The 18,971-nt window shown below is 38.1% G+C and overlaps 1 protein-coding gene across 1 annotated transcript in view; it reads right to left on the bottom strand.

Moving 5' to 3' along the window:
- The window catches only part of PKP4 (plakophilin 4), a 242,698-nt gene that overhangs the window by 72,323 nt on the left and 151,404 nt on the right, over positions 1-18,971 (bottom strand). The window contains exons 7-10 of the mRNA XM_073305536.1: positions 17,718-18,276; positions 10,590-10,781; positions 6,990-7,210; positions 2,017-2,145 (exon numbers count right to left, since the gene is read on the bottom strand). Of these exons, the coding sequence (XP_073161637.1) occupies positions 2,017-2,145; positions 6,990-7,210; positions 10,590-10,781; positions 17,718-18,276 (1,101 nt within the window). The remainder of the gene's footprint in view (positions 1-2,016; positions 2,146-6,989; positions 7,211-10,589; positions 10,782-17,717; positions 18,277-18,971) is intronic.

Genomic DNA, 18,971 nt, shown 5'->3' with positions numbered 1-18,971 from the left:
GAATTAAACCTAGGATTCATGAAGCTAAAATTTTGAACCTCTTGTGCTTTGGCTGAGGGATTAAGTAAGGTCTGTTAACTTGGAGGCAGTAGCAGACTCAAACTTGTATATATGGTGCAGACATTTTGTGTAAGCGTGGGTTACACTCTGCTCCTATCTGGGGAAGCTTGTCCCATGCTTCAGGTGTCCATAGCTGTTCATTCCACATATGTAGCTCCCTGAAGAGTGAATCTGGAATCTCTGGATCTGAAAGAACAAACTACTGATGCTTTAACTGAAGTACTAGATCCAGGAGAATAAAGGGAGGAGCAAACTCATAAGCTACTACTTATGGTGTAGCCCTCAGGACAAATCCATACAGTGTTAGGATGAGTTACAACTGCATCTTCTGAAGTCCTTTGGTGATTTGTTAAGCAGTATATCTGATACACCACACTATTTTAAACTTTTTATCATTGTGTGGACATAGCTCCTATGCTACCATACCTTATATCCTTAGTAACACCGTATCAACATAACTTATATTAACATTTAAAACAGTAACTTTTTCCATATTAACTAATTAACTCCATTAAAAAATATTGCAACTTTTATCAAACATTCTTCCCAACTGGTCATTGCGAAGAATCACACACGCTTAATTTCATATCTTGGACTACCATAGTATGTTTTCAAAAGGGGTCAGAAGAAACCATTAGACACTGGACATTCTTTTTTGTCACACAGTGCATTTCAAAATAGCAATATCTAACCTGTTTTTTTTAAAATAATGTCAAGCATTTAATGAACAACAATGAGCACTTAAAATTGGTTTTCTAACTCCAAACAAGAGATTGTATAGAACGTTTTCATCTCTTAAAATGAAAATCTAGGAGCAAATTTAACTATGAGAGTGCAAGTGCTCCACCATAACATGAAGTATTATTATTGATAATAAAACACTAAAAATTGTTGAGTGAAGGGAGATCAAGGATCTCTACTAAAAGAGAGAATAGGACAAAAAAAAAGGAAATACCAGATGTGCTCCCATATAATTTGCTGGTTGGGTTATTAGCTCCATCTCCATTTTTTCACCTAAATATTTTAAAATAAATAACACTGCATAAAAGGAATGGTGAATAAGATGCACATGTGAGATGCGTATGACATAACAGATTCCTTCAACAATTGATATTTATTACTGCTGTATGAAAGGAATAAAACGATGGCCAATAGCCCTTATATGTACAAAGTTGATATAAATTCTAGACATTAACTATGTTCTTCCATTTACCTATATCTTCCCACCATATCACACTTGATAAACTCTGTCCATAGCTCCATAAATATTCAAGGTTGTTTTGATTAGTGCTTCACTGTACACCACAACTTTTGCTTAAAATGCTTGCATCAAAAAGAGTGGAAGGCCTATGTAGATTTTTTTTGGAACCCCTTAATCATCAGTAGTAGTTCTTTAAATGCTGATTTCATTAAGCCTACGTTTAAGAAATAATATAAGATTTGACATCAGGTTAAATACTAATAATACAATTTTGCTGGATTACCCTCTTTCAATGATTTGCACTTGATATTAAGAGAGAAGTGATAATATATCTAGAATTCTCAGAATTAACATGCCTCTAGTACAAACACATGCTTAAAAGCATCTAGACCAGGGGTTCTCACACTGGCGGTTGGGACCCCTCAGGGGGTTGTAAGATTATTACACGGGGGGGTCACAAGCTGTCAGCCTCCACCCTAAACCCTGCTTTGCCTCCAGCATTTATAACGGTATTATGTATATATATATATATATATATATATATATATATATAAAGAAGTGTTTTTAGTTTATAAGAGGTGGGTGGCACTCAGAGGCTTGCTATGTGAAAGGGGTCACCAGTACTGAAGTTTGAGAACCACTGATCTAGATCCAAATGTTACAGTCACCTTTTGTGATCAAAATAAAAGGGAAAAGTGTACTTGCTCTTTGTTTGCAGTTCTTTACGAAACAGAAAAAAGAAATCAACACTGTACCTCAATTTTTACTTTGTTATCTCCAAAGCACAGGTGCTGAAGGTAGGCTGCTGCATTTGCTTGAACTGATGGGAACTGGTGCTGAAGCATGTGAATGACTTCAGGCAATTCTGGATCCCGCCATGCAAACTCCCTTCATTAGATAAACAAATTCAAGGGAAGGTGTTAGTTTATACATATGTTTTACTTCCTATAGTTACTGGAGAGTCTTAGCAGTTTTCTAAAATATTTGCTGCCCTGAAGTATCAAAAGTAAAAGAGCAAACTAAATGTGTGGAAATGGTTCATTATTCCATTCCACCTTTCAGTTTTCCTATCAGTGGAGAAGCCTTTATATTCTTTATTCATCACAGCAAAACCATTATAAATGTCCATACTGCCTTCCTCAGTTAGATTGCTACTACAGATTGTATAGTTAGAGTGAAATATATGTACTTTAACTCTACTTACTGAATCACTGAAATCTATGTAAACCTCCTTAGCTTTAAAAAGAGAGTGGGGGAGGAAAGGAGAGGATGACCCATATGAAGATACCTAGTTCTTATTAATTTATTTCAGCAGAGGACAGGTGTAACTGAGAACATTCTTTTTCTGAACATTTAACACATTTTTACTGTTTTATAGTCAATCATACTTGGATAAAAACAGGACTGATACAAGTGGCATTGTCAACCATATCAAAATAAAGTACCACAAGGCTGTAGCAGGTTGAAATGTCCAGTGACTGTGGACTTATAACTTGTTTTATTGTAACTGTTTCACCAAGGACACAGTTATTTTAGGTAGCCAAAAATCTGGCAAGTCATTAGACACAACCATGACATTTATAGCTTTAGGAACTGATTCAGTGATATTTGTTGGGCTATTTTCTCTTTCTAAAGAATTTTAAACAAAATAGTACAGAGAGCTTACTCTTGCTGAAAATCCAAACAAGTGAAGCAACTAAAGTTCCAAGAACAGAATGATCATGTTGTTCCAAAGTAATCCTTTCAAGCAGTTAAGACTCAGAATGTGACATATAATTCTATCAATTTGGTTGTTGACCTTCTAAATATCCTCTTTTAAAAGACACAAATTATGTAAGTTTGGGCTCAAATTTTAAATATTGCCTATATTAAGAAAGATGTGAACAAAAGCTAATAATAATTTATATTTTAATTGCTATTTTATATTTCAAATTTCAATGGAAACAGTTGTTTGGATTCAAACATTTTCCGGCAGTAGAGGTTGCAGCAGTATGGTAGTACATATGAACCAGCAGTTAAAACGGACTAAACACAAGGTAAAACTGTTTCATTGTGAAAGCAAATTATAATGCAGAAAGCAAAGAAATAGTTCTAGCGGTGAAAAGTAAATTAGATTTTTTAAAGGTCTGTTTTAATAATAAAAGGATTTATTATTAACAATGGTATGGAATTTTAGGAGTGCTTTTTTTTGTAGGTTCTACACAAAACAGTAATACTGCACTTCTATTGGCTCACCAGTAGTACTTAGCAAACAAACACTATTCCTAGAGCTACACTTATTCTTGCTGACATCATTAAGACAAGACTACAAGTGAGCCAGTTAAATTAAATGAACTGTCTCCATTAGAAACACAAGAACTATATCAAGATTCCCCAAATGGAAAAAATGACAAAACTGATGGAAAAAGATATTTCATTTTCAAGATTTAGGGATGTGATTGAGTATACTAACCCCACACTGAGTCAACAAGGGTTAATGAGCTACAGTGGGCCCACTCAGCCCTGCCCTGCTATACCTGCACTTACTGTCAGATAATGATGGGCCAGTTAAAAAGGGAAGAGGACAGCCCAGTAGGTGCACTGACCAGGGAGAACAGGACCAGACCGGAACCTCCACAGAGACTCCTGACTGTCAGAGCCCTCTGGAAGAAGATAAGCCTGACACAGGCCTATTGCTTTTGGTTTTGTGACTATTCATTTTCTTTACTACAAAAAGACTATTGGGCTGTCTGTGCTGCCTCGGATAGCCCTGAGGGGCCTAATGCGACTGTTGCAGGGAAACCCTGTCCAGTCGGGATGTCAGGAACTACGTCAATCAACTCTGTGGACTTTTGATCATACTTGAGTTTGCCCTGTAGTTTGTTCCCCAAGAACCAGCGGTCACACAGGAGCCTTCCAAACAATGGAGTGTAACATAAACCATGTTTGTTAGTCTCTTTTAAAAACAGAGGTGTCTAAAACTTGTCAACCTTGCCATTGTAGACTGACTATAACAGAGCAGATTTTTGGTTGTCCTCATGTTTAAATGGAGACAGGCCCATGGATTCTACAGGATTCAATTTAAAATGCTCCATTTTAAATGGATTTTATAGAAGAACCAAAAGTGTGAAAGGTGTTTTAAAGACAGAGAGGGAATCTGGTAGCTGCCTCAATTACCTCACAATCCAAGGGCCAGATAATAATTTCCAGAGGTCACAATAGACACAAACTGTACTGTAAAGCTCTCTTGGCTTTATCTAGCCACGTCTGATAACCTTTAAAATGAAACAAGTGGCTGTATGATGATAAAGATGTCATCCCTAGCTGTTGGAGTAACATGCACGTGCTGTTAATGTCTCTTTAAAACATTTTAAAGTCAGTTAGTGAATATTACAATTTTTATTAAAAAAAATCGAGATCAGGCATTGGAGATAACAAACAAATCAGGTGCATTTCTTGTTTTAATGATGAAACAATGAAGATGGGACTGACTACACTCAAGGCAGCTTTATCTGTACCTACACACCTAATTGTTCACAAATATAAAGTAGGGTAGGCTACAATTTTTTTCAGAAGCATCGTTAACAGTGGGTGATAGTCTGTGAATAATGTCAAATATTGGACATAACAGAATAAATTTTCTTCAGTCCAGAGTCATAATAAGCAACTATTGTTGACTAAACTGCAAGAACAGAATCATGAAGAACCAGAGGAGTAATTCTGAAAATAGTATATTTCTTAAAAATAAAGAGAGTTTAGCATAATTTTTAAAGAGTTTCTTTAATATGGTTCTGAAACTCAGTCTGTGGGCTGCACTTTCAATAAGTGTGGTTGCTTCTACAATATATATTATATATACATTACTATAAAATGTTTTACAGGGCACATTTCAGATAATCAAACTAGTCATAATAGTTTAAAAACCATCAGACTATGAAATTATCATATTATACATAACATATTACAAAAACATGAAATTCTTGATTTAGAGAATCAAGAGGTTAATATTAGTTCTTTCTAACTAGATCTTCAATTGAATGCTCTCATTACTTTATATTTTATGGAATATTTATAATGCTGTTAAATTGCTAACAGTCAAGATACTACAGCATAGCAAATTTTAAGACATAAAACCTAACTTGTGCAATACTTTTTACCTTAAGAGGGGTCTGGCTGTCACAGGGAAAGACAAGATCTGGATAATGGATAAGAGATGGGAATTTTATACAGCATAAGAATTCTTCTTATGTTTCCCAAAGCATTTATTGCTCAGTGTACTGTAGCTCAGACTCCATTTTATATTTTGAATAATACAGTGTTACAAGGCCATGGAGAAAGATGGTAATTAGCTTCCTATGAATACTGTGTCTACAACTTGTACAACAAATATACTAATGAGACAAAGAAAAAGATTTCTCACAGTCTCCCTCTTTTGTTCTAATATACAGATTAGAGAATAATGCATACCATTTCTTTATTTTCACCAAAATGAGACTATGGGCTTGTCTACTCTTTGAAATTTACCAATATAATTATTCTGGAATAGCTATTTCAGTAAACTTCCAAGTGTAGACAAGCCCTTTGTCTTTCTGATACTTCTGAAGACCTGGTTCAGTCACCTTTACTCTGAAGAAACAGTACCTTACTCCTCAAATAGATCTTTTAAATCAGTGATACTCAGACCTCAGTGGTTCAGAAGCCAAATTAGCAATCACCATTACCCAAAAGAGCCACAGCAGTGTGAATTCATTGTTTCATTTACTATCTTATAGCTATACCTCTTCATTTACTATTTTATAGCTATAACTATATATTATTCTCACAGCAAAATGACTGACCAAGTATTCTACAATTGGTTAATAACATAGCAAAAGCATCCTGATTGGTTAATAATTAAATCACACAGAGTTTTAATATCATGTGCTGCAAAGAGCTGCAGCAGACACATCAAAGAGCCACTTGCCCTCATAAAGAGTCACTTTTCTGAGTACAACTGTTGTAAATCAATATTTAGTATGTGGATCAAGCTAATGGGCTACATGTTAAAAATGCACCAGTGGCTAGATATCACAAACATGGCTTGTTAAAGTCTGTAGCACTATTAAGTTGACCCAAAGAAGTGGTCTGAAAGTTTACTAATAGGGACCAAATTCTGTTTGTTCTATCATGCAAGTAGGCCCATTACTGTCTACAGGACTACTTGAATAAGTAACGCCAGAAAAGCGGTCTCCATTTCCACTGTAAATGCATTTGTGCTCTGTTAATAGGAAGCAACTTTTTTCTATCTTTGCAAAATGGGACACTTCTTCTGAAGATTTCCACGGAGTGTCCCGTGTAACGAAAGCTGTTCATAAACAGAATGATCTAGTATATTTAGATATGTACTTATTCATTTTCAAAACCTGGCAAACATGTGTGACAATTTAATTAAAAATACTCAATAAAACCAAATGAAACCTTCCAAGTTCACAAATGTTCCTCAAAGTATACTTGGAAGAGAATTACAATAATTGTTAACACAAATGTATGCAACAGTCAACTACTGTAGCAAAGTAAAAGCAAAGCACTTACTGGTTTAATTTCTGAATAATTTTATAAACTGTTACTCATTAAACCTAAATTAATCACAATGATCTGTATAAGACAGAAGTGAAAAATGCACTACTAAGTGTTTCTATTTAATCAAGGAACAATTTTAGAATCAGATAATTCTTGCAATGGTACATGATTCTTGAAAGCTCAGTTGGACTTGCCTAGGATCTTTCTGTATGCTGTCTATAGATGGAGATCTTGTTGTACCATCATCAGCTGGCGTTGCATGTTGTAGCCTGTTATAACTGGACTCTGACAGTCGGTACTGCATTGACCTGTAGGGTTCCGCATAGGCAGCTGTTGTGTTCAGGGGATAATTATTTCTTTGGTATGCAAGTGTGCTACGCTGACTGGATGACCTTTGCAGATTTCCAACACCTAGTGTAAAATCAATATTAAAATATGCTAGATACCTTTTATAGACATTTGTTATGAGACAATTCTTGGTTTAAATAAAAAGCAAGCAAAATTAAAGTTGAAGTGAGACTGAAATACCCAGAGCTCTAAAAAGCTATCATTGGATAGGGCCCCAGCACCTCTCATATGATGAATCCTTACAGAAAAAGCTCCAAGGACGATAATGGGCTGATTACACAAGTAAAGTTATTGTGGGATCAGGCCCAAGTTATTTCTAAATAAGATTAAGAGTTTCAGTATTTAATGTAGTAAGTACTACATGTGTCAAATATATTAGCAGTAAACCAGGAACTGAAGAGGAACCTGGTTACAAATAGAACAGCTTCAGAGGTATTTAATAACATTCGATTGTATGCATCTATAGTACTGAAGAAAGAAAAATGGGAAACAAAACAAGAAGCTCTCCTGATATTAATGCCTCTCCTTTTCATAAATTAGATGCAAGTCTTTCCTGCTTGCTTGGGCAAAATATTAATTGGGGATTGAATTAGATTTAAAGGTTCTTTCAAGGCACTAATCTCAAATAGTTCAGAAAAACAAAAACGGGTCACTTGTGTGAAATGAGGTATGAATATGAACCTTTTTGATTAGAGTGTGTTCTTATGGTATTTTCTGCTCTTCTAAAAAAACATAAGGATATTAACTGAACTAGAACTTTATTTTTCAGTTTCCCAATTGAGCTAAAACTTTGACAAAATTTACCTGGTTCAATTTTGCTTACATGAGTTTAGTTGTGGCAGGTGGGACAGGGAAACTGCAAAACTTGTGCCTGATTCATAGTACTCTGAATGCCTCAGCTGGTGCAAAATTATTAACTAGCAATTTAAAAGGTTTAAAAACATTATTATAGGTATTGTGAACTGTCACTGTGAAGACTTACACAGTAAAACCTTCCTAATTCAGTCTAATGATTGGGAGACCTATTGCAAACTACTAAATTGTGCAAATTAGTAAGTGAACAAGAGATCTAAAACCAGAATAATGCATCACAAATGTACCATACCTTTTCCTTTTATTTGAGAATTTCAGTTTTGCTACAATTATTTATGACAGTACTTCAAAGTATGTCATTGTATATTCTGTCATATAGCATATAAAAGTAATTCGATTTTAATATTGGATCTTACAATATAGCATTCCAGTATTAAATCTTTGCGAAGTTGGGTGAGACCACGTGTTTTATGGTGCAAGATGTGAATTAGTGCAGTGCAATTTAGCAGGATTCTACTGTATTGGTAAAACAGGAAAGTGAGAGGAAGGATATGATAAATATGGGTCAACAGCGTAACACTGTTGCAAAAAAAGCGACCGTGATTCTGAGATATAGTAGCAGGAGTATTGTAAGCAAGACATGGGAAGTAATTCTTCCTCTCTACTCCATGTTGATAAGGCCTCAGCCAGAGTATTGTGTCCAGTTCTGGGCACCACATTTCAGGAGAGATGTGGACAAACTGGAGAAATTCAGAGGAGAGCAACAAAAACGATTTAAGGGCTAGAAAACATGACCTATGAGGAGAGATTGAAAAAAATTGGGTTTGTTTACTCTGGAGAAGAGAAGACTGAGTGGGGATATGCTAACAGCTTTCAAGTACATAAAACACTGTGACAAAGAAGAGGGTGAATAATTGTTCTAATTAACCTCTGAGGATAGGACAAGAAACAATGGGTTTAAATTGCAGCAAGGGAGGTTTAGGTTGGACATTAGGAAAAACTTCTTAACTGTCAGGGTAGTTAAGCACTGGAAAAAATTGCTCAAGGAGGTTGTGGAATCTCGGTCATTGGAGGTTTTAAAGAACAGGTCAGACAAACACCTGGCCAGAATGGTCTAGTTATTAAGTAGTGCAGGGAACAGGACTAGATGACCTATTGAGGCCCCTTCCAGAACTACACTTCCATGATTAGCTAGTGAGGGTTTAAACCAAGAAATACTAGCAGAACTACACAGGTTGTAAATTATTGGCCAATATGTCTTCAAAGAACTACAAAACCCACTCAAGGGGGAAGAATGCAGAAAAACTGTAATGCTTCAGTATGCCATAACATATAAATAGGAGACTGGAAAAGACAACGATCTTCTAAGCACTGGAAAAAACAAAACAAAACACCCAACGCACAATCATGTGGCATATTCCTACCAGAACAACACTCAGTGCTTAATAGATAAGTAAATAGATAATAATTTTTTTAAAAAACCTCCAAGTTCTCTACCATTATGTCCAGGAGAAAATCCACCCCAAATTTAGCATTCAGTTTAATCCTGTGAACATATACAAGAATACTATTGTATCCTGAAGTGTCACCAGCCTTAAGAGAAACAAAAATAAAGTAAGACTCATAAAATGACTTCAGTAATGAACCTTGTAATGGTGACATTTCATTTGATTAGAACAAATATTTCAAACAATTTGTTTTCAGAAATTTGGCAGGAGATATGAACAGCAGTTTTAGTCTATAAAATTTGAAAAACAAAAGTTTTTGTCTAGCTCTATCTCGGAAAACAGTGAGACACATGTATGTGCATGCACAAGGTCCGACATATGTAGATACTTTTTAATACTACTGCTAATGTTTGCCACCACATACAAATTTTATAATACATACCAAGTCTTATCTGTATGCAAAGGACTGATCTTTATTTTGAGTTTATGACCTATATTACACTGAAAAGATTTTGAGTCTAGCTCAGGGGTTCCCAAACTTGGTTTGCGGCTTGTTCAGGGTAAGCCCCTGGTGGGCCCCGAGACACTTTGTTTACCCGAGCGTCTGCAGGTATGGCCGCTTGCAGCTCACAGGGGCCGCAGTTCGCCGTTCCCAGCCTATGGGAGCTGTGAGAAGCAGCACGGGCTGGGCCACTGCTTCCCGTAGCCCCAATTGGACGAGAACGGCAAACGGTGGCCACTGAGAGCTACAAGCAGTGGTACCTGCAGATGCTCAGGTAAACAAAGCATCTCCGGGATCGCCAGGGGCTTACCCTGAACAAGCCGCAAACCAAGTTTGGGAACCCCTGGTCTAGCTCAAAACTGACTTATCAGCATATAATCTTGAGTACTTGCTATAGGCATCACAAAAGAATAAAGAGCATTTTAAACTATTCTGTTTCTTACTCCTATCTGCCATTATTGTGCAAGTCTTTCAGATTTAGGTCTCTTCCTCTTCTTCACTGATTTATGGCTTCTATTCTATTATTTTAAATTAGCAACACATATCTATCATGCATATTGACAGCGTGGCAACAATTTACATTCTCTCAAGTTGAAAACAAATATGAAAATCAAGGAAGATTTTTGGAGCAAATCATCTAAATGTGTGGAACTCTGAAAAACCTCAATTCTATACCTACCTGACCCAGTTCGATATAGTGCTGTCTGGGACCCTTGGTGTAGCTCAACTGCTCCATGATTTGGACTGCGGTACACGGGACTGTAATAGGTTCTCCCTTCATATATGGGGGTGATATGTAGGTCAGGAGATATAGCTGAACGTAATTCTTGCCCAAGCTGACTGTTCTGACTAGCATACGAACTCCTCAAGCCTAGAAGCAAGAAAAAGGTAAATATGTATGATATGCAATTTGTGGCAATTTAAGTCAATTTAAGTCAACTGGAATTCAGAGGCTTTGTGGCAGTTCTGCCTAAACTTCGTAGAGTTGTTAGAATTAAAGCACAGCAGTGAAATCAGTATGGACTACTTTTAATAAGCAACAGCCTGGGTCTCCCCAAACATAATGGACATGTTTCTGCTCCACCTTCATCAGAAAATAGCCCCCATTAAGCAAGTGAATTGTGATGGTCCCTTAGCAATTTTACTGTTAGTCTTTTAATTAGCCAAATTGATTTTATGTGCTCCACAGTAAAAAAGGAAGTAAAATGGAAAAATTATTGCTTGTTTTTAAGGTTTTTTTAAAAAAAATAACTAAGAAAATATGAAGTGCCCAGATTTTGCACAGTACTTTTTAGGAACATGATGACGACGACATCATTTTAGCAGTAACTTCTATTTTTAACATTTTTTTAACCTGGGTTTTTATGTAATTTAGGCAAGCAGATAAATCAAATTGTTCCTGAAACTTTAACATTTATTCTGAAAGTTTCAAATGTTATTTGTAACTTTGCCTATTCACATCCTGAAAACAGTTCAAAACAAGAAAGAACAGAAATTTGTTTCATACTCCTATTTGATTTTCACTTGTTGCTTAACAAATGGTTTAGTTGTAATGTACTAAGGTTCTTAAATGTTTTGTATCGAAAACTTCAAAACAGTTCAAGATCATTATTTCTGGATTTGATGACTGCTCAGCAGAAAGCAACAGACTGTTAAACACCATTACATAACGTCTCTCTCTTTGATGACAAATGTAGCAGTTCCATTCCCCAATCTATACTGTGCTGTCAAGCGGATTAGAAGATTCTGCAAAAACTATGCACAAATGAAATATTAAGTTCACCTCCTGCTGCTGCTGAAGTCAATGGGTGGCAATATTCTCATTGGCTTCAATGAGTGCAGGATCATGCCACCTGCAAAAATATTACACTTTACAGCCAAGCTGTTTAATGGCTATTTCATTACCAAAAAAAAAAACATTTACAGGAAGATGCATTTTATAAATGTAAAGGTCCTAGCCTCATTTTGTGTTCTCCTTCCAATATTTGAAGGGCTAACTGGAGAAATAACCAATTATAAGAAAGTATTTTCTTGGTATTTATTTAAATCATGACAAATTCATAGACTATTCAGTTAATGAGGTCCTCTCAAATGTTCTTAATTCACAGATTCCAAGACCAGAAGGGACCATTGTGATAATCTAGTCTGACCTTCTATATAATACAGACCATCGAGCTTCCCCAAAATAATTCCAAGAGCATATCTCTTTAAAAAAAATCCAATCTTGGATTTAAAAATTGCCAGTGAGGGAAAATCCTCCACGGCCCTTCTTAAATTGTTTCAATGGTTAACTATCCTGATTGCTAAAATGTTATGCCCATGTCCAGTCTGAATTTATCTTGCTTCAAATTTCAGCCATTGGATTGTGGTATAACTTTCTTTCTGCTAAACTGAAGAGCCCATTGTCAAATACTTGTTCCCCATGTGGTACAGACTGATCAAGTCACCCTCCCTTAACATTATCTTTGTTCATTCATCTGATTACCCACCATGAACCCCAATCTTTCTCAAAATCACAGAACAGGTGATTCTATCCCGGAAAGCAGCAAGTATGGCCTACGTTCTTTGTTTCTAGATGTACATGTTCACATTTATTTGTATTAAAAATGTATATTGTTTGCCTATCTCAGTATATTTAAATACGTTGTGACAGGGTCGGGCCAGATGGCTACAGGAGAGTAATAGAAGGCAGATATATTAGCCCCAGGTTAAGTAGGTCCCTTTTCCCTGGGTAAGGTTCCAGAAGAATCAGGAACCTTCTGGAGACAATTAAGACAGACAGGCTGATTAGAACACCTGCAGCCAAACAAGAAGCTCCTAGAATCAATTAAGGCAGGCTAATCAGGGCACCTGGGTTTAAAAAAGGAGCTCACTTCAGTTTGTGGTGCGCGTGTAAGGAGCTGGGAGCAAGAGGCGCTAGGAGCTGAGAGTGAGAACGCATACTGTTGGAGGACTGAGGAGTACAAGCATCATCAGACACCAGGAGGAAGGTCCTATGGTGAGGATAAAGAAGGTTTTGGGAGGAGGCCATGGGAAGTAGCCCAGGGAGTTGTAACTGTCGCACAGCTGTTCCAGGAGGCACTCTAGACAGCTGCATTACACAGGGCCTTTGGCTAGAACCCAGAGTAGAGGGCGGGCCCGGGTTCCCCACAAACCTCCCAACTCCTGGTCAGACACGGGAGGAGTCAACCTGGACTGTGGGTTCACGAAAACGGCCAAACTGAGGGCTATTGTGAAGCTCCAAGACGAGCAAATCCGCCAATAAGCGCAAGACCCACCAAGGTAGAGGAGGAACTTTGTCACAATGTGTTAATAAGGAATAATTACTGTTAATAAAATAGATGGTAGTGATATATTAATAGTCTGCTACAGTAAATGCAGACAATTAGAAACAGAAGCTGATCATTACAGCAAAGAAGACAAGTGCATTTCAAAGGCAAGTATTTTTTCAGAATACAAACATCTTCTCATGTCCTTAGCTATAATATACCAAAGGATTACACCACAAATACAATGGAATTAAATAAAATAGAAGATCCATCCAGCTAATTAATTATAAGTTATTTTTGAAAATGACTAATCCCATGGCAGTTCATATTGCCATAACTGTAAACATGCATTCCTCAGATTTATTCAATCCTTCAGCTAACTAGAAAAGGCCAGTTAATAAGGGTATGTTTAAAAGTCTACTGTAACTTTATTGGGAAGATAAATTATTTACTTTGTTTTTAACAATAAATTCAGTCATTCGGTAGTTTGACTGGCTGGTAAGATATATATGGCCAGATCTGCACATTTTCTAAGAACAAGATTTTGCCCAGGTACCACTATGCAAGCTTCCCCCTTATCCCTTGTAAATCCTGTGTGGCAGTTTCCTGTCCTCCACACCAGAGATTCTGTTAAAGCTCAGCAATGCGGTATCTATAATTCTACCTAACCTAATACCCAACCCCTCTCTCTGTCTCCTAGGCCCTATTTTCTTTCTGGACTGCTAACCTTCCTTCCTTTTCTTCTGGTAAAAGTGTATTCAAATATACCTTGGTATCTCCATTTTTTAAATATAAAAATCCTAACCTTGACTCTGCCTGTCCTTCCAACAACTATCCTGTTTTTGCTTATTCTCCTTTAGCTTCAAAGGCATTGAGTAGACTGTTTACAACTTATGTATTACCTCACTCATCTCAGACTCAGTATTTTATCCATTCCAATTTGGTTCTGCTCACTCCAATCTCTTGAAAGTGCTCTCAAAATTTGAAAAGACCTCTTTATGGCTAATTCTTGAGGCTTATATTCCATGCTCAAAGTTTCTGCTGCCGTTGATACCAGACACACACCCCTCCTTTAGCTTCTGTGACTTGCCCTCCCTCCTTTGGTTCTCTTCCTTTCATTCTGGCCACTCTTTCAGCATCTTTCAATGACATTATCTTGTTTCCATTCTCTCTTTCTCTCTATTGGAGCTCTCTCAAGTTTCCTTCCATTCTTGGCTCTCTCCTCTTTTCTTTTCGTCCCCAGACTTCGGGTCACTTCATTAGTTCCATGGGCTTAACTATATTCTTTAAGAGGATTACCCTCAAATATACTTTTTCTTTGCATACCTATCTCCCGTGGTTCAATCACATGCATCAGTTTCTCAGACGAGCTTTGCACCCTTTACTCTTCTTTCCCTGATTTGTTAATTTTGGTTCTCCCCCACAACCTTAGAGTTGCACTAATGCTAGATTCCCCCCCCACCACAGGATTATAAACACAATTGATCCAAAATCCCTCCCTAAATACAAATAATTACACAAACACAAACTACAGAATTAATCAAGACATACAATAATAGTAAATAAAAGTGAAAATACAGGTACTGCAACTAGTCATACAGAAATATGATCAAATTTGTTCACAAAATCAGGTGGGGTTCAGGAGGAACAGTGAAAGGTTCCAGTCCACAGAAAGTTCATAGCCCAGAGAAAACAGTGTTTTATTCACATTTCAATTCACACTTCAATTCAAGACTTTATTCACACATTTTTTCCAATCCATTTTATAAAATTCACATGGAATGGCAATCATGCTTCCTGTATATAGGTCATAATTCTAGGCATTGCATTTTTAATAACTATTAATTATAGTTACACAAAATGTTAATATTTGGACTCAGATAAGATAAAATGAGGGACATTATTACACAACTCCAAATCATGATTCTTAGAGAAAGAAGTGATATTATACCTTAACTTGTATTTTAATACCCTTCTCAAAAAATCTCAAACCTGCCCTACTATGATGTCTGAGAGGAAACTCTCTGGTCAGCATCAGGGCTTCTAGGGACATTAAAACTTGTCCAGAAAAAATTATCTAGATGGTGGGGACAGAAAGCTTAAGTGACTCATCCAAAGTAAATCAGGAAGCTAGTCTCAGAACTAGGATTAAAATTCAGGTCTTCTAAACCTACAGTTAGGCCCACTAGATCACCATGTCACCTCCCAGGCAAGTCATTAAACCATTCTGCATATCAGTTTCCTCAGGACAATGGCATGTACCACACTGATCCTCTTCTGAGACCACAAACCCAGAGGAAAGAGAGGAGCTGATCAGCCATTCTACTAGCTCCTCTCTCAGCTTTGACAGCAGTGTGCATTTTTTGAATTGTGCTAGAGGCTGCTGCAGTACTAACCTTTTTCTCCCCTGTCCAAATTTCTTCCCCTAGAGTGGGTCTAGTAGGTGCAAATAGTGTCAGTGGTCAGAAAACTGATCACATATAAATTTGAGTCTAAGGTTTCAGGTGTCACTGCAGGATCACACATGTGGCTCTTTTAGATGAAAATTAAGAGACAAGAAAGGGTAATACACAAGTACAACTTCAAGGTCTAAAGTAACTAACCTAACAAACATTTACCTTCTTCCCTTGGGAGAATTCTACACCATTGTGCATGCACAGCATTCATGTCTCCTGCAGATTTCTTTGCTTCCCCGCAGAAAAACGACTTTCTGACAGGGAAGCAAAGGGAAGCTGCAAGAGCAGTCACACACCACACTTGCTGTGCAGGTACATCATTTCAGGCACTTGGAGCAGATGGCAGAGAGGTAACTCACCCCAGGGCTGAGGACATCCCAGCCAGTGGCTCCTACCTTGAGCTGGGATCAGCTGTTAGTCCCAGCTGGGCTGGAGGCAGGAAAGGACGAGACTTCCTATTCCCCTGCAAGGAGTGGCTGGGGCTGTGTCAGACCCACTCCCAGAAACCTCCCCCAGCTGCAAGAAGCTCAGCATGCTCCCCTGCTTCCTGCCCCCATTGCTGCTCAGCTGCAAGGGAGGGGTCACTGTACGGGGAGCTGCTCCCCCATCTGCCCAACCTCCATGCATCTAGATCTCCCATACCCAGACTCCCTGCCAAGCCTGACCCTCACCCAGAACTCCCCTAGCCCTCCATACTCAAACCCCATCCCATTGAACCTCAACCCCTCCATCTGGAGTCCCCCTGCACCCAGACCCCCTGCCTCTGGACCCCCACCCCTGCATCCAGACCCCCCACTGAGCTCTCTGCACTCAAATCCCCACCCTGATGAGCCTGAGCTCCCATACCCAAGCCCCCACATCCAGACCCCCATGCCAGACCCCCAACTAGCTGCATCCATACCCCCACCCCACCAAGCCCCACTCCCCCAGCTCTCAGGCCCCCCCGCTGAAACCCCCACACCCAGACTCCTCCGCTGAGCCCCAACCACTTTCACCTGGAAGCCCCTGCAGAGTCCCATTGCCCCTGCACACGGAAAACGAGCCTCTGGGCATCCAGATCCTCCCACACCTAGACTCCCCACTGAGGTACCTGCATCCAGATTGTCCCACACAGAGTACTCTCACCTCACACCTGGATCCTCCCCGCCCCCCCACTGAGCCCCTCCACACTTGGATCCTGCCTGGTTGAGCCTGCCTGCCCCACACTTGGGCAGGACCCCAGGGTCCTTGGGCAGGCCCAGGACTTGTGCTGTGTCAGGGTTGGTTGCAGCCTCACCATTCAGCCCATGTCCCATGGGTGGGGAGGCTGAAGGGTGATCTCTCATCTTCATACAGCCAGTGGCCTGTGTTCCCCATTGCTATGCTGGAGCCTCTGCATTTATTTACTGACAAATAAAACTTGCAGAATTTTAAAATATCGTGTGCAGAATTTTTAATTTTTTGGTGCTGAATGCCCTCAAGAGTAATCGTCTCAAATAAACAGATTCTACTTTTCAAGGTTGTATATGAGCTATGTCTAAACATATAATAGCTGCTCCATTTGCCTGCACAGTCACCATAATGCTAATATTTAATTTGTTGTGAAGTGCTTTGAGATTCATGAGCTAGAGTATGAAAAGTACTACATAAAAATAAAATAATATTAATGACTTATTTAAAACAAAGTTAGGTTTAATATAAGTTCACCCGCACCACTTGTAACTTTGTATATAAGCTGTATATGTATTTAGATACAATTTAACTTCTAATCCAGTCCATATTTTTTGGAAGAATCTTACAACTTCATCCAAGTTTTGAAAATAAAAGTTCAGAAAGCATGCTATGTTGTATGTCACTATCATAATCTGTTAAACTGAGAGAAAATATGGTATTTGCTACAAAATTCCATGGTCACAAATATGAATGCAATACACCATTTGATACAGCTTTTGATACAGAAAGCAATTATAACTTGATAGAAGAACCTAGAATAATTGGTTTTTTACACAGTGCTTAATTTGTATATTTATAATTGCATTACCGATTTTCTACACATGAAAGTGTGCACCAAGTTTTAAGCAGTGTCTTTACCTTTTTACTAACCTGTAAGGCTATCTGGACGTGGTGGTACCATTCTCTCATAGACATCATATTGCTGTCCATACTGGTCAATGTCATGAATTGTTCTTTGTAATGTTGTTCCCAAATGCTGTGGAACTGCAGTCATGCCAGCGCGTTTTGGGGAAGAAGATCCCATCTGGGCTTGGGATGGAGAAGCTACTCCTGTCTGTGCATCAGTTAGAGCAAGAGGTGAGCCCACTCTGACAGATGCTTGGTACTGAGAAGTTCCTCCACTGGGGTTAGCTGCCTGCCTAGAAGTGACTGAACTGATCCTCCGTACAGCTGCTGGTGAAGCAGGTCTCTGTGTTGTATAGGGAGATGTTGCTCGCTGTACAGGTAATGTAGTGGATGAATATGCGCTAGAAGTAAGAGGTCGTGATTCAGTAACTGATGGAGAACCATAACCACTTCCTACAGAAGTTCTCAGTGACCCCCTTGAGGGAGAAACACCTGTGCTGATAACGTAAGAAGGAGACTGTGTTCTGGATGGAACTGAACTAACACGTCTCATCACTCGGTTGGCAGCAGTACTTACGGAGGGCTATTTAAGAAGAAAAAGAAAATGAGTTTTATTAATTTCAAATATTTTGGCCCTGTGATTATTTTCATTTTTTATTGAAACAGAAAAGCCAGTGGAAAAAGCACATCATTCAATACAGTATAAAAATGACCACACAAGTAAAGATTAAATTTACAGTAAATTTTCAGTCTCTCTACTTCTTAAATTTCTTTTATATTATGTCTTTCTCCCTGGGAAAACACATTAGTTGAGTTCTTCACTTATTCTCCACCTCTTCTCCATCTAGAAATGTTCCATAATATCAGATCAAAATCTGAAGACTAATATTCCTCCATTCTGTACTTCTGAGTGCTTCTCTGCCTCTTTTTTTATGTTAACATACTAACACTTTTTCACACCCAGTTATAATAACTAATTAGTGTTGAATCCTATCTGTAGTTATATCCATGGTTCTATTATAAAAGAGATAAAACTGAAAGAAAGTAGGACTGGTACCAGTCTGTGATTCAGGAAAGAGCTGAAAAAACAAAGGGTAGCAGAAGGAGATGAAACAAACATTGCCTATCTTTAACATAAGACTTACACATAGGCATAAAACTATGATTAAGATTTTTTGTCTCTCTAAAGTTAAATTGCTTCAATTGTGGTTTTATCGAGATAGGATACAAATAATGTACTCTTTTACCTGCTGTGCTTAAGAGTTTATTGGGTTTCAG

Source organism: Lepidochelys kempii, chromosome 11, assembly GCF_965140285.1.
Source record: "Lepidochelys kempii isolate rLepKem1 chromosome 11, rLepKem1.hap1, whole genome shotgun sequence".
Lineage (NCBI taxonomy): Eukaryota > Metazoa > Chordata > Testudines > Cheloniidae > Lepidochelys > Lepidochelys kempii.
This window is presented reverse-complemented; position numbering and strand designations above follow the sequence as displayed.